The 12,862-nt window shown below is 29.0% G+C and overlaps 2 protein-coding genes across 5 annotated transcripts in view; one reads left to right on the top strand and one right to left on the bottom strand.

Moving 5' to 3' along the window:
* Window positions 1–905: 905 nt before the first annotated feature.
* LOC122501698 (tensin-3) overlaps window positions 906–12,862 on the top strand; it is a 45,621-nt gene continuing 33,664 nt past the window's right edge. For 2 of the 3 annotated variants that reach the window (XM_043611367.1, XM_043611368.1), the window contains exons 1-3: window positions 906–1,248; window positions 11,009–11,117; window positions 11,907–11,944. In XM_043611367.1, coding sequence (XP_043467302.1) covers window positions 1,144–1,248; window positions 11,009–11,117; window positions 11,907–11,944 — 252 coding nt within the window. In that variant the 5' untranslated portion in view covers window positions 906–1,143. The remainder of the gene's footprint in view (window positions 1,249–11,008; window positions 11,118–11,906; window positions 11,945–12,862) is intronic. The other variant, XM_043611373.1, reaches the window with a different exon arrangement.
* LOC122501701 (putative sodium-dependent multivitamin transporter) lies at window positions 5,284–12,857 on the bottom strand. Of its 2 annotated transcripts, XM_043611380.1 has the most exons (8): window positions 12,361–12,857; window positions 9,446–9,478; window positions 9,265–9,369; window positions 8,684–8,905; window positions 8,251–8,594; window positions 8,003–8,122; window positions 7,262–7,927; window positions 5,284–7,086 (listed from the first exon to the last, which is right to left on the bottom strand). In XM_043611380.1, the coding sequence occupies exons 1-8, from the start codon at window positions 12,436–12,438 to the stop codon at window positions 6,834–6,836; spliced, it is 1,821 nt and encodes a 606-aa protein (XP_043467315.1). In that variant the 5' UTR covers window positions 12,439–12,857; the 3' UTR covers window positions 5,284–6,833. The 2 variants fall into 2 exon arrangements, with proteins under 2 accessions (XP_043467315.1, XP_043467316.1); XM_043611381.1 differs by lacking the exons at window positions 9,265–9,369; window positions 9,446–9,478.

Consider the following 12,862-nt stretch of genomic DNA (forward strand, 5'->3'; position numbering starts at 1 on the left):
ATCACTTTATCATAATATAAGAATATTTTCCTTTACAGTGGAAAATTTTCATTTTTTATGCATACGACAAATTTTTGGAAGCTTTCATTGAGCTTTTTTAACTGCAAATCTTTTAAGGGTTGTCAAAGTCAGGTCGATTTTTCTATTGAAACTTCTATCGAGGAGTCCAATCGACTTTGACAAATTACAAATTTGCGCTTGTAGTGCTTTTGAGTTGAAGAAAGAAGAAAATATTTAGAATACTGACTTTAGTTAGTCACTGTTCCAAATACTTTCTTCGAGTGCATTCTGCTGAAACCTAAATAAAGCCTGCAATTCCGATTCAAAGTAGGGCTAAAATCGAGCACCCTCCCTCTCAACTGTTTATTACGCCAGTACTGTATGTTTTAATGTTGCAATTATTGTCCGCACTGGCACTGAGAGAAAAGACGAATATACTTTACAAAGCGTCGCGTAATAACATTTTTCGCTGCGAGTAAAACATTGTAACTCGTTACCGTCGTTACCATTTCTTTTGCACGTAAAAGTCATAAAAATGACTACGCTTTATTTGCTTCCAAACCGAGTTCCAAACACTATACCGCATATATACATATATACATACATATATTTTCCACACGTCGTGACTGTCGAGTCATGGCATTCAGTTTTACCACGACTGCGGTCGTGAGCGCGCGCTTTTATTTCGTTTTAATCATTCATATTTTTTTTATCCTGCTTAACAAATACTAACCAATGAGAAGTCTTTTTAATTTGTTTTAAAATATATTTCACATTTTTTTTAAATTTTTTATCATAACTCAAACTTGGACATTTTTATTACAAAATTTAATTTAAGTAAACATTATTAAAAATATACTATATATTATTATTAATATATATTAGGAGAGGGTAAAATAATAAATTCTCAATCAAACAAAAAAATGCAAAAATTAAAATTTTTGAAACGAATAACAGTTAAATATTTATATTTTTATAAAGATCACTTACCAAAATAATTATTTATTTAATTTAATATTGAAGACAAAAGTCTTATATGCCAAAGATCTGTGTGTAGAGGGAAAAATGAAATTTAACTGGTCGCGGCAGATTGAGAAGAAAACGCCGGAAGTTTCTTAGAAGTTGAAGTAAATAAGAAATAACATGCCGTGGATTAATTGTTTTGGGGGAGATAGCGGTGGTGGGAAAAATGCAAGAGCCAAACAACAACTTATTAGTGTTAGTCAACCCATTAATTTATTAATTAAGGTAAGCACATTTTTTATACCTTTTTTTTGCTTTATTTACAAAGTAAAACTGAAAAAACTGAAACTGCCTGAACTCTGCGCATGTCGGTCAACTTTTACTATTTCTGGAGTAGTAAAGTTTGCTAATTTTTAACTAAAATTTACACTAAATAGTTTACTAAATAGTAAAAATTTTTATGAATGAGTAGAAATTTCATCTTCAGTTTAGGTTTAACTTTTTGTAAGTAATAAAAGTTGCTTTATATATACTTTTTCCCTGAATAAGGATTTATGTTGTTTTTTATGAAATTTATCTGCTTAAAATTATTAAATAATTATGCAAATGTATAATAATGATTAAAACAATGTAATACATTTAATACATTAATATTATATAGTAAATTAACCAAAAAATGTTTTAAAATTAGTAGATAAAATCTTTCAATTAATTTTTTTCTACATGCCACATGTGCGTATTGCTTGCTCACAAAGAAAACTTTGTAGTCATTAAAATTTCCGCCTTTAGTTTTATAACATTGACATACATATATGTATGTGTCTGTTTTCCGATTATAAAATGTTAAATATTAACTCCTCGCAAAATTATATTCGAAATTTTCAATATTGAAAGTCTTTTTCCTTTTTCCAAAAGGTTTGGATGAAAAAATTGAAAAATTTATTTATATAAATAAAGGTTTATTTAAGAATGTTAAATGCTTATTCGCAAATTGTGTTTTTTTGAAACAATATGGCGCCAGCTAGTTGGTCTGCCTGATTGATTCAAGTACAAGTGATATTTTAAATACTTAGCACTTGTAAGTGGCAAAAATTCAGTTAACAAGATTAGAACGCACCAGTCAATTATCCTCTTGTTCTATTTTTGGTGTTGAATCGTTTTCTTAATCGGAACGAGATGTTTTAAAAGAATAATTTTCAACTTACATTTATCTAAAGAAATTTATTTATTCAATGAGGAATTAGTAATGTATACTAGACATAAAATATTATTATCAACATTCATATCAGTTTTCACAGAGAATCAGTAAAAGCAACTGATTCTCTATGTGAAAATCCACTGATGATACATAAAAGAAAAGTCGTCAGTGGAATTTTCACCTAAGATTTAGAGCATAAATCTGCGTTTTTAGGGAAAAAAAACTATTGTTTGTGTTACGAGGTAAAAATAAAATACTCTGGCCTTTAATTGAATAAATGAATAGATTTAATTCACAGTTTTTTATTTAAAACAAATGAATAATTTAGTAGGCTCTGAGACAAATATTTAACTCAAATAAATTATACTTGATTGAAATAAATTTTTCCTCTGGGTGTACCACTGAGAAATTGCAGGAGGTTAATTTTTTCGAATGAAATCCTACTATAAAGCTTCCTGCATTTTGCTGTTTACATTATGTAAGTCATTGTTGATTGATTTATATAAACTCAGGAAGTATTTCTCATGATACATGTCACATGCATGTTTGTTACATTTATATTTACGCAGGTGTAATAAATTTTCCAGTAAATGATGTCTCTCATTCACTATATCCTATAAAAGGTTAATGCTCTGTACAATTAGGTACATATCTCCAGTTGCAATGAATGTTATTCAATTCTGTAAATTTAGAATTACAATTGTCACGATGAAACAATATATTTAGCCGCAATTGTCGCTTCACTTCACTCTTTCTTATTTCCAAATATTTTGCAGAAATTCTTGTGTACCTAATATCAGATTTGCAATTTTCTTTTTGAAATCAAATTTAGATTATTATTAATACCGCAGATAAGACTAAACAAATATTCAAAAGAGATTTAGGAACCACAATATTATAAATAGACTAAGAGGTGTAGCGCAGTTCAACGATCGCGAAACTTACATATACCTATACATAAACGCAATAAATTTTTAATAATGCATCAAGTCTTATAATTTTATTATATTTTCTGGTCCATATATCCAGAAGCTCCCATTCTATTTTCTTCTATATTTTTCGTTTCTAATACATTTTGAAAAAGTAAGCAGTTGTTGTATAAAGCAAATTTAAATTAACAACTTTTTTCCCTATTCAGAGGCACAAAAAGTCGTAAAATTTAAAATTCTATTATAGATATTTATTCCTTCTTGAGCAACATATGTGCGGGAAAAGGAAATAAATGACAATGAGCAAGCCGACACATTTTATTTTCTTCTCTTGCCCTTGAAAATCTCTAAAGTCTGCACTGAAAAGATTTAGTTATAGCATCTAGGTATGTTGGTCGGAAGACACTTTTAATATGTAAGAATGCATCGAAAGCACGAACATGTTTTAAGCAAAATAATCTCTTGAAAAATGGTACTAGAGTGTGAAGAAAGGTAGGTAAAAAACAGACTTTATTTTATATTTTTTATAATAATTTTAACTTTATATTTTGTTTTTTATTTAAAAAATCTATCGTTCTAATTAATACTAGATCAGTTATACAATAAAACGAGTAGAATAAATTTACTTCTGGAAACAATTACTTTATGAATGATTTTTATTTAAAAATATTCCTTTTATAGCCAAGCATTTGTTCACGTTTATTTTTACAAGTCTTTGTATTTCTTCTTATGTTATGTCATTTTCAATTGTTCATGTAATCAACTTTCAATTTTAAATCAAACATATTTTTAGTTTAAAATATAAATTAAATTAAATAGAAAATTTAATCCAAATTTCAATTCTTAAAAGTTATAATTCTTGTTCAGTAAGTGCATAAACACTTAAAACAAATATTTCACTTATTTAAATTAAATATTTTTTTGTATTATATTCATTTATTATATATTGAATTCTGAGATTTTTGGTTTATAATTTATTATTCTATAAAGTTATTGTTATACACCCTTTTGGAGTTGAAGCAGAAAATTTAGAGAGTTATAATTTTATTCCTTTTGTTTAACTCCTATACTAAATGTAATTGTGAAATAACTCCAAAGGGAGTAAATGATAAACTCGTTATTTTCACTCTATAAACTCTTTTTTGAAGTAGATTGTTAACTCGAAAAATTGCATCTCTAATGATTAAACAAGACAAGTTTTTCTTGTTTCTTAGTTATTGCAATTTTTTTATAAATCGTGTATCACTGCAGTAATATTGCTGAAATATTTCAGTAATATGATATCAGTCGGACATTTTAATGACAGTAATATTACGTGCTACTTGGGTATGCAATGCTTATAATTTTGTAACAACTTTTCAAATAAAAATCTTTATAAATATTTAAAAATTGTATAACATAAAATAAGTTTTACAATGAATTTCTAAGAAATGCATACTTACGAAAAAAAATTGCATTTCTTTCAGAGATATTAAACAACATATTATATGCTTAATAATGTAATTTACTTTTGCATTTAATTATATGATGGGCTTTGTCAATGTATGTGGAATATTTTTTCTTTCAATGTTACTTAAAATTAAAGTATACAAAATAATAGCAATAAACGAAAAATTTGAAACACAAACTAATAATTTTCTTAGTTTCTTTGAAATATTTGCAAGTGACTAAGAGCATTAAATAATTGAAAACAGACACATTTCGTGATGAATCAACAAAATTCGTTTCAGCAACATATGGCAATGCTTTATTCGTGCGGGTGATTTCTAAAATTCGACTTAAAATAATTACCTTTGACTGACCCCATATGGAACTCTTAGCAACATGCATAGGGTGCGCTTAATGTGAGCGCAAATAAGCTGGCTAGCCAAAAAATTTTATTCGGCTTTAAAATCTATTCAGATTTATGTTAAAGATTATATTGTTCATTAAAAACTGCTGTCTCACACTTGGACAAAATCGAAAAATTACAGTAATTACAGTAATAATTTTTTATATCATTCTTCATCATACTAAATTTTCAAAAATCGTTTTTCTTCCATTTCAAAGAAAATTTGTGAGCAATATTAAAGTGTAGTTAAAATACAAAATATTAATTAAAAATAATAAAATGTACTCCTCAAAGTAATAATATACTGTAATATTACGTGCTAAATTTATCGATTCGATAATTTTTAAAAATAGTACCACAAATCCAGTAGCATCTTCATAAACATACTGGTATAGGTTCGTAAAAAGTAAGAATAAGTTCGTTTAAATATTGTGCCTTTAGTTTAAAACATCTTCCATACTTTTATATGCACTTATTTAAAATCAAGCCACAATATTTAAATAGGTTTATTTCCACTTTTTACCGACTGCATTTGTAATAAGAATATAGATGAGATGATATTAATTTTTTATAGATCTGACGCATATATTACACGACCCGTGTAGAAACTGTCGTAAAATAATCTTATTAATAAATATCACGGTTTTTGTAAGGCCCCTTTTAAGTTGCCCTATTAGCATAACATACAGATGTACCCGAAACTAAACTTTTTCTATCAATTTTTTCAGGTATCTTTAAAATTCTAATTAATTATAGTTGAAATTAATTTAAATAATATATTTTTTCTACATATAAATGTGACATTTATTTATAAATTGTTTTATGTGAGTTTTCATTTTGTTTCTCTTGTTTTTACGTCAGTTTCTACAAAGAGTGTATAGTATGTACATGCGTCATATCTGTAATAAAATGAAAACATCTTCTCATCTTCTCTCACCCTAAAATAATAATAATAAGAAGAAGAAGAAGAAGAAGGCAACCTTATCCGAAACCTATGATGGCCTGATTTAAATTTCTACGCGGAAGCATCTTTGTCTGGTTATACTTGTTGACAATGACGACCTTCAGTTTATCATTAGGGGCCGTCCGTAAATTACGTAAGACATCATTTTGGAAATTTTACCCTTCCTCCATGTAAGATAAATGTTACATATATTAGCGCCATTTTTTCTGTTCATCGTAAAAAATAGCTCGACTCCCTTCCCCCTAAAGTCTTACGTAATTTATCAACCTTGAATTAATAATGACTATACTGTAATTTTTCCAGAAAAAGTTCTCACACACAATCTTTTATTAGATATTTTGGGTAATTATAATATTAACATTATTTTTGAAATTTTAGTCGTATCACACAATTCATTTCCTGATACATAGAGTTTTTCTGCAGTTTTCCATCTCGCCTGAGGCTAAAGTTGCAGGTATAAATGCAATTATATAGGTATATACTTCTAATTCGACTTAGTTACAAAAGTAGAGACTTTTGAAAATATGCTGTGAGCAAAAAGAGTTGAATCAATCACAGTGGAAAAAAATCTTATTTGAAGGCAGAAAGGAAGTCTTCAATAATTAAATATGCAACATTTTTAAAGCAGCAAATGCTGAATTTACGCAATACAGATTTCGGAGAATTTTACATGTAAGCAGGCAGTACTGACTTATTTTATAGACTAATCTTAAATTAAAATTTTCTTTTCATTGATAAGTTCAGAAGAAATCATAAAGACCTTCTTATGAAAAAAAATTTAAATTACACTTCATCGTATCCATCGTCTCTCGAATTTCCAGAGGAATCTTTAGTGAGGTGTACATTATGAATTTGAATTGAAATTTAAAAGCTTTGTCAGAGATTCTTGCTGCGAAAACTGACAATCTTCGTAGGAAGGTATTTTAGTAATGTAAAATTTTTAATGGATTATTTGACTCCTTCTAGTACAAAAACATGCCTATTAGGTTTGCTGTTTTTATTAAGTCTTTTCTTGATTCTGTTTGCGACGAACGGCGTGAATAGTCTTGGATCAGTTCTTTTATTACTTTTTTGAGCAGTGGAAATTCTAAAAATAATAAAACTGAAAATCCACCCTATAATTAGTGTGGATATTGCACCGAGAGGACTGTACCATATGTATGAGATCCGATACAGGTAAAATATCGAAGATTCATCTTGTCTGCAACAGTAGAATAATAAGTTAATATTAAAATATTGCTTTAAATTCTTTAGATTTATTCTGCATAATCTTTTCTTTACGCAATAAATTAAACATTCTGTGCTGAATTTAAGACTCATCTTAAAATAAGATTTACTTTCCACTATGTGTAAAATTAAAAAGTAAAAGTTCTTACACAACGTCTAAAATAGTACTGTTGTTTGATAGGGTGATATTGCAACCTTCCGAGCTAATTGGAAGATGTGGTAAGGGTAAATGTGGCCCACCAAATATAATCCAGAACATGAAGAAAATTGACGAGAGAAATCCGATTAATGTACCGATTTCATTCGCTGTCTCAGTAAACATTCCCAGAGTAAAGACTCCTAACAAAGGTCCAGTGAATACGGATGTGAAAGCAATAGCCGCTTCAATCAAGCTTCCAAAGTTTCCCACAACGAAAGCCACTGCGAGGCAAACCAAGCCACTCACAATTGCAAGAAATTTCCCCAAGAATGTTACTTTTGAATCTGACAATGATTTGTCTCTCTTCATATAGAATGGTTTTATATAATCCTCGAGAATCAAGGCAGACAGCGAATTCAGTACTGCTGAAATTGTACTCAAACTTGCACTGAAGATACCTGCTATAAAAACGCCCATCAGTCCAGGAAATTTTGACATTTTATCCACGGCAAAGTATGGCATAATTTTATCATAAGAATCTATCTCTCCAGATAAGACAGGATCACAGTTTTCGTATACTGCATAGAGAACTAAGCCTGAAAAAGCTATCAATGAACCCAAAGCCATCATAAGAGGCCAATTCAAATATAAAGCTAGACGAGCTTCTTTTAGACTCCTGGAAAAAATAAGTGTGCAAAAGTTTATCCTTATTTATAATTTTCTTTAAATTTCATTTTATATTAGAACTTACTTTACAGTTAATAAACGTTGTATTTGTATTTGACTTGTGCCGTAAAAGCTCACGCACACAATTATGCCTCCAAATGTCAATCCCCACCAATTGTGACGAATTGTAGGATCAAATCGAAAACTGCAAAAAGTTTCAGCACACATATAATTTATATTATAATTTCTTTCTATATAAAAATAAAAAAGTAGTTGTATCATTCAGGCAAATATTTAGAGATATCTTCAGGTTTAAAATTTGTTGATACTTACTCAAAAAATTCAATTCTTTGACCCTTGTCTGCAATTGACCACACATTAGTCAGTCCCCCATCCAATTCATAAGCCGCAACTCCAAGGATACTAATAAGTGCAGCAAACATTAGCATTCCTTGGAAAACATCAGTAATTAGGACAGCTTTGATACCGCCAATTGTTGAGTAGAATGTGCATATAATTCCAATGAAAAGAATGCTCAAAGTTCTTGAGAGACCTGTTGTTGCTTCCAAGGCCAGTGATGGAGCATATAACACTACTCCAGTATACAAAATTAGTTGAAAAGCATTTGCTACACTTGCCACTCTCCTGGATGTAGGACCAAAACGCTTTTCTAGGTACTGTAAAGCATCGAAATGATGTACAATACTAATTTACGAAAGATTTGTTTTTATCTTTAATATAGGTATCTATCAGATCACATCATTACCTCATTAACGCTTTTAGTTTCAAGTTCCCAGAAAACTGGAAGATAAAAATAAGAAACAATTGGAGTTCCAAAAGCAAATCCTGCATACCACATCGTAAATTGTGTTCCTCGAGTATAAATTTCAGCACTGACTCCAAGAAAAGAAATTGCTGACATGAAAGAAACTGTCAATGCAATGGCAAGAGGCCCAACGCTCATCGATCGATTAGCAGAAAAATATTCCTGTTAATCACAACAACCAAAACTATTAACTCTTTTTGTATGATAAAAATATAAACACAAATTATCCACTTCGCTAATTGCCATACTTGTATCTATGGAATCAAATAGATGCCAAACACTTTGGAGTCATAAAAGCGGAAAGTTGCACGTAAAGTAAACACTCGACAAGTTTTCTGCATATTTTTTAAAGAAAATTATATTCTGCTTGAAATAACTTTAAGAGATAATTAAATGTGACTAAAACTGTACAATAATGGAAAAATTGAAATTCTTCATTTCGCAATATAATAAAAGTGTCGAGATCACCTGGATCTCAGTGTGGCAACAAACGGTTAGTATTGTATAATTTTTAGTTTGACCTCTGCAGTCTTTTGTCGACCTCCAGTAAACCGATAATAAATTCCTATGATACTGGAAATAACTAAGACTATTCCAATGACGATATAGTCCGGCCATGATAAGGCCTGTAATTAAACAAATATTCTTTTCTTTAGATTATATCATTTATTTAGGGGGAAATCAAGTTCACTATATACTTACAACTGCCATAGTTTCAAGATGTACAAAACTGATCTACTTGACAAAAAATGACGGTTAAATACACATGGTACATGTGCTACTTGAAAATAACTGAAGCTCTACTGCAGCTTCTATTGTCAACCACAAGAATACCTAATATTTTGTGGAATTTTTTTTTGAGAAAATTGGGTATTATTACAATACATTGCTCAGCAAGTCGTAATGATGGTCACGCAGCTATTACTTGTCATAAAAGATGATAAAATCCACAACAACTATACACATGACGCTGCAAATTTTTTCAGGAAAAGGACATTCTATTTTAAATGAAATACACATGTGTGCACTTCTATGCATGATATACAGTCTGCTAGTAAACTTATTACAGGTTACTTAATAATGTTTTTAATTTTTAATACTACAGTTTCAATTGTTATTTTGTGAAAAATAACAAGTTTCATTTGTTGTACAAATAAAAGTAAAAAGCAGTCCTCTTGGAGTAGTTAAAATAAAACAATAATTTGTTGAATACATTTAAAAGTGTAATTGCATTAAATGTATAAAAAATTGCGTTTTAATGTAATTTACACATAAATAGTTTCAATAAAAAAAAAAAGAAGAAAAGGTTGAGAAAAAACCAATTTCCTAAGCGAACATTTTAGTCTGGTTTCAATTATTATTTATTCTAAATTTCACGTCGACAAGCACCAAATTTGTTTATAACATTGTAGTGTCTTTATTTAACTCAATAATTATAAATAAATAAAAAAAAGTCATGATGCTATTTTTATATCTGCAAACACTGATAACATCTCAAAAGTGTTTTACAACATTAAAGAGACAAACTGATGACACGGGTGTTCCGTTCGATTTGCTTCATAATAATTGAACTATTTAGTCTTTAAATTGCGAGCGGACGTACTCGTCCCTTGTCGTTATCTTAAAAGTTTTGCAGACCTGCCCAGTGAATAATATTATAATACACATTAGAATTAAAAACTCTATGAAAATTTACAACTTTTCTATTAATTAATTAATATAGATAATTTAAATTTTACATTTGGAAAAGAAATGAAAAAATGTTGTCAATGTTTTTTTATTTTTTAATATTTTGCATTTCAACCTCTTTAAAAAATGCAAGTAGAACGTGCTTTGTTTATTCTTGTAAGTATGCAGGAGAAAGGCCACTTGACAAACCGTACAAACTGATGCAAAGTGTCTACTAACGGTGCTCTAAACACTAATGTGAAAAAACTTAAGAATGAAACCTAAAATATTATCTACCTCAAAGGGGAAAATTTTATATTTTTTTAATTATGAATTAATAGTTTAGAATATAGTAAAATAATAGTGAAAGCAAAATTTAAAGACTATAAGGAAAGACTTTGTAAAATAGGTTTATACACATATAGGTACTATATAACTTTATTTAAGATTTTAATAAAGTTCGACAATATAAGTTTTTTAATAATGCATAAATGTTATATGTTACTAAATTATATAAATTTCGAAAATATTTTAATATTTTAGATAACAATATATTTTTCCTGAAATATTGATACAAAATTTCTTATTATGTTTCAGACTGATTTTGAACCGCAATGTCACATATTTCAAACTAAACGATTACGAAAATCGAGACCTTGTCAGATGTGCCATCAACCAATTTTAAAACAAGCCTCAAGTTGTAAAGGTAAGTCGTTATCGTTTGTTGGTAACCACTTGCGCTGGTAAGAAATCGACTAACAAATAGTCGATAAGAGAGAAATATGCGTATAAATAAAATATAAAATATAGATTCGAAACTACATTTCTAAAAAAGCGTGGGGGTAGAAAGAAAGTGCTAAATACTCAATTTAATTTTTTGTTTCTGTATAAATTTAATGAATTTAATATAGATTCTTTACTCTTAATCTGACCTCGCGAAATTTCACTAACCCGCAGCGATAAGTAGAATTTGAAATATTTGCGCTAATTAATCAGTGAAATTTCACTAATTCACAGCATATGTACACTAATTGGAATCTGGTAAATTTATCCCTTTTTCAGATCGTGATTTTCAGTTTAATTATATTCTATGATTAATATATTTCGTAAGAATCACATTCACCCTTATTCATCCAACAACACAGTAAAAAAGAAATCTTAAACCTTGCTTTACAGTTTTTAAATTCAGCTGTTTTTCTCCCTTAAATTTAGTTTTAAAAATAAGCTGAAATTAAGATTTATTTTTAATGAGAACCTTATAACTCATAATTATTCTTGTTGCGCATCAAAAAGCATTTGAATATATTACGGGAATCTTCCTCAGCGGGTCGTTGTAAAGCTTCAGTGAACAGTATAGGGGTAGGGTTTCTCCAATGCCTTTTGACATGTGGGTGGTGTTAAATAACATAAAGTATATTGCAATTAAATAACTAAAAATATTGAAAATAGTTGAGTATTTGAACATTTCATTTATTTCATTTATTTCATTTTCCAGTGTGCAAGTTCACCTGCCACAAGACATGCGAAGATAAGGTATGTTATTTTTAGAATATTTATCTCTTTATTTATGCATACTGAATAAGCAATGGTGTGTACCGTCGTGTTTTAGTATTTTGCGGTCTGCGCGAATTATTAATTTTGTTAAGCGATGATTTGGATATTGTATTACTTATTCGATCTTCTAATCATTTATTCATTATAATATATATATACCCGTATAGAATCACATGCTTATCTATATAAACGAACCTAACGGAATTAAGTGACTTTCATCTTTTAAAATTTCCCTCTTTATCAATTATAATTCAACTACTTGCTGCATAAGAGCTTCAAATTTAAACAAATTTTCTGCTTTCATTAAAAGATGTAATTTAGTGGAAATTCCACTGTTAATAATTCTGTCGATCTCAATCAACAAAATTTCCAATAAAATTGGAGAATTTAATTACCTTAAGATGAAAAGACATTTCGTTGAAAAATGTAAAACAACCGTTGTCTTTGGTCGAAGAGTTTTTATAAGGATTCATGAGCGAGTAAGTCGGCTTTCTATGTCTCGAGACAAACGAACTTCACTGTATGTTTTGAAGCATGGGTTTTTCCTGGTAGAGCTTGCAGGAAAAGAAAAGGTCTTGGTTACCAGAGCTGCCAGGTACCCTCACCAAACGCAACTGCGCTTGCGCGACAAAAATGCTTCTATTTGTAGAATAAAACTTGTCCATCTAAAGTACTTTATATGTATAATATAAAACGTTTTAAAAATGCGCGGTTCATTTCGCCAATAAGATCATTTTTGTAGTGCAAGCTAAGTTGCATTTGGTAAGGGTACTTCTGATTAGAAGGTAAGTTTGTAAAAGAAGAAATTGAAATTGTTAAAAAAAAAGTTTAAAATTAAAGTGAAATGTTGAATCAAGTTAAAATGTTTTGAAAAAATTAAAATTTTAAAAATTACAC

This window comes from Leptopilina heterotoma, unplaced genomic scaffold, assembly GCF_015476425.1.
Source record: "Leptopilina heterotoma isolate Lh14 unplaced genomic scaffold, ASM1547642v1 Lhet_212, whole genome shotgun sequence".
Taxonomy (NCBI): domain Eukaryota; kingdom Metazoa; phylum Arthropoda; class Insecta; order Hymenoptera; family Figitidae; genus Leptopilina; species Leptopilina heterotoma.

Coding starts and splice junctions, on each gene's coding strand:
- LOC122501701 (XM_043611380.1), bottom strand. CDS start 12,438: ATGAATCCTTATAAAAACTCTTCGACCAAAGACAACGGTTGTTTTACA. Junction 8,595..8,683: donor AAACTAAAAGCGTTAATGAG/GTAATGATGTGA, acceptor GATGCTTTACAG/TACCTAGAAAAGCGTTTTGG. Junction 7,928..8,002: donor CAACGTTTATTAACTGTAAA/GTAAGTTCTAAT, acceptor TATTTTTTCCAG/GAGTCTAAAAGAAGCTCGTC.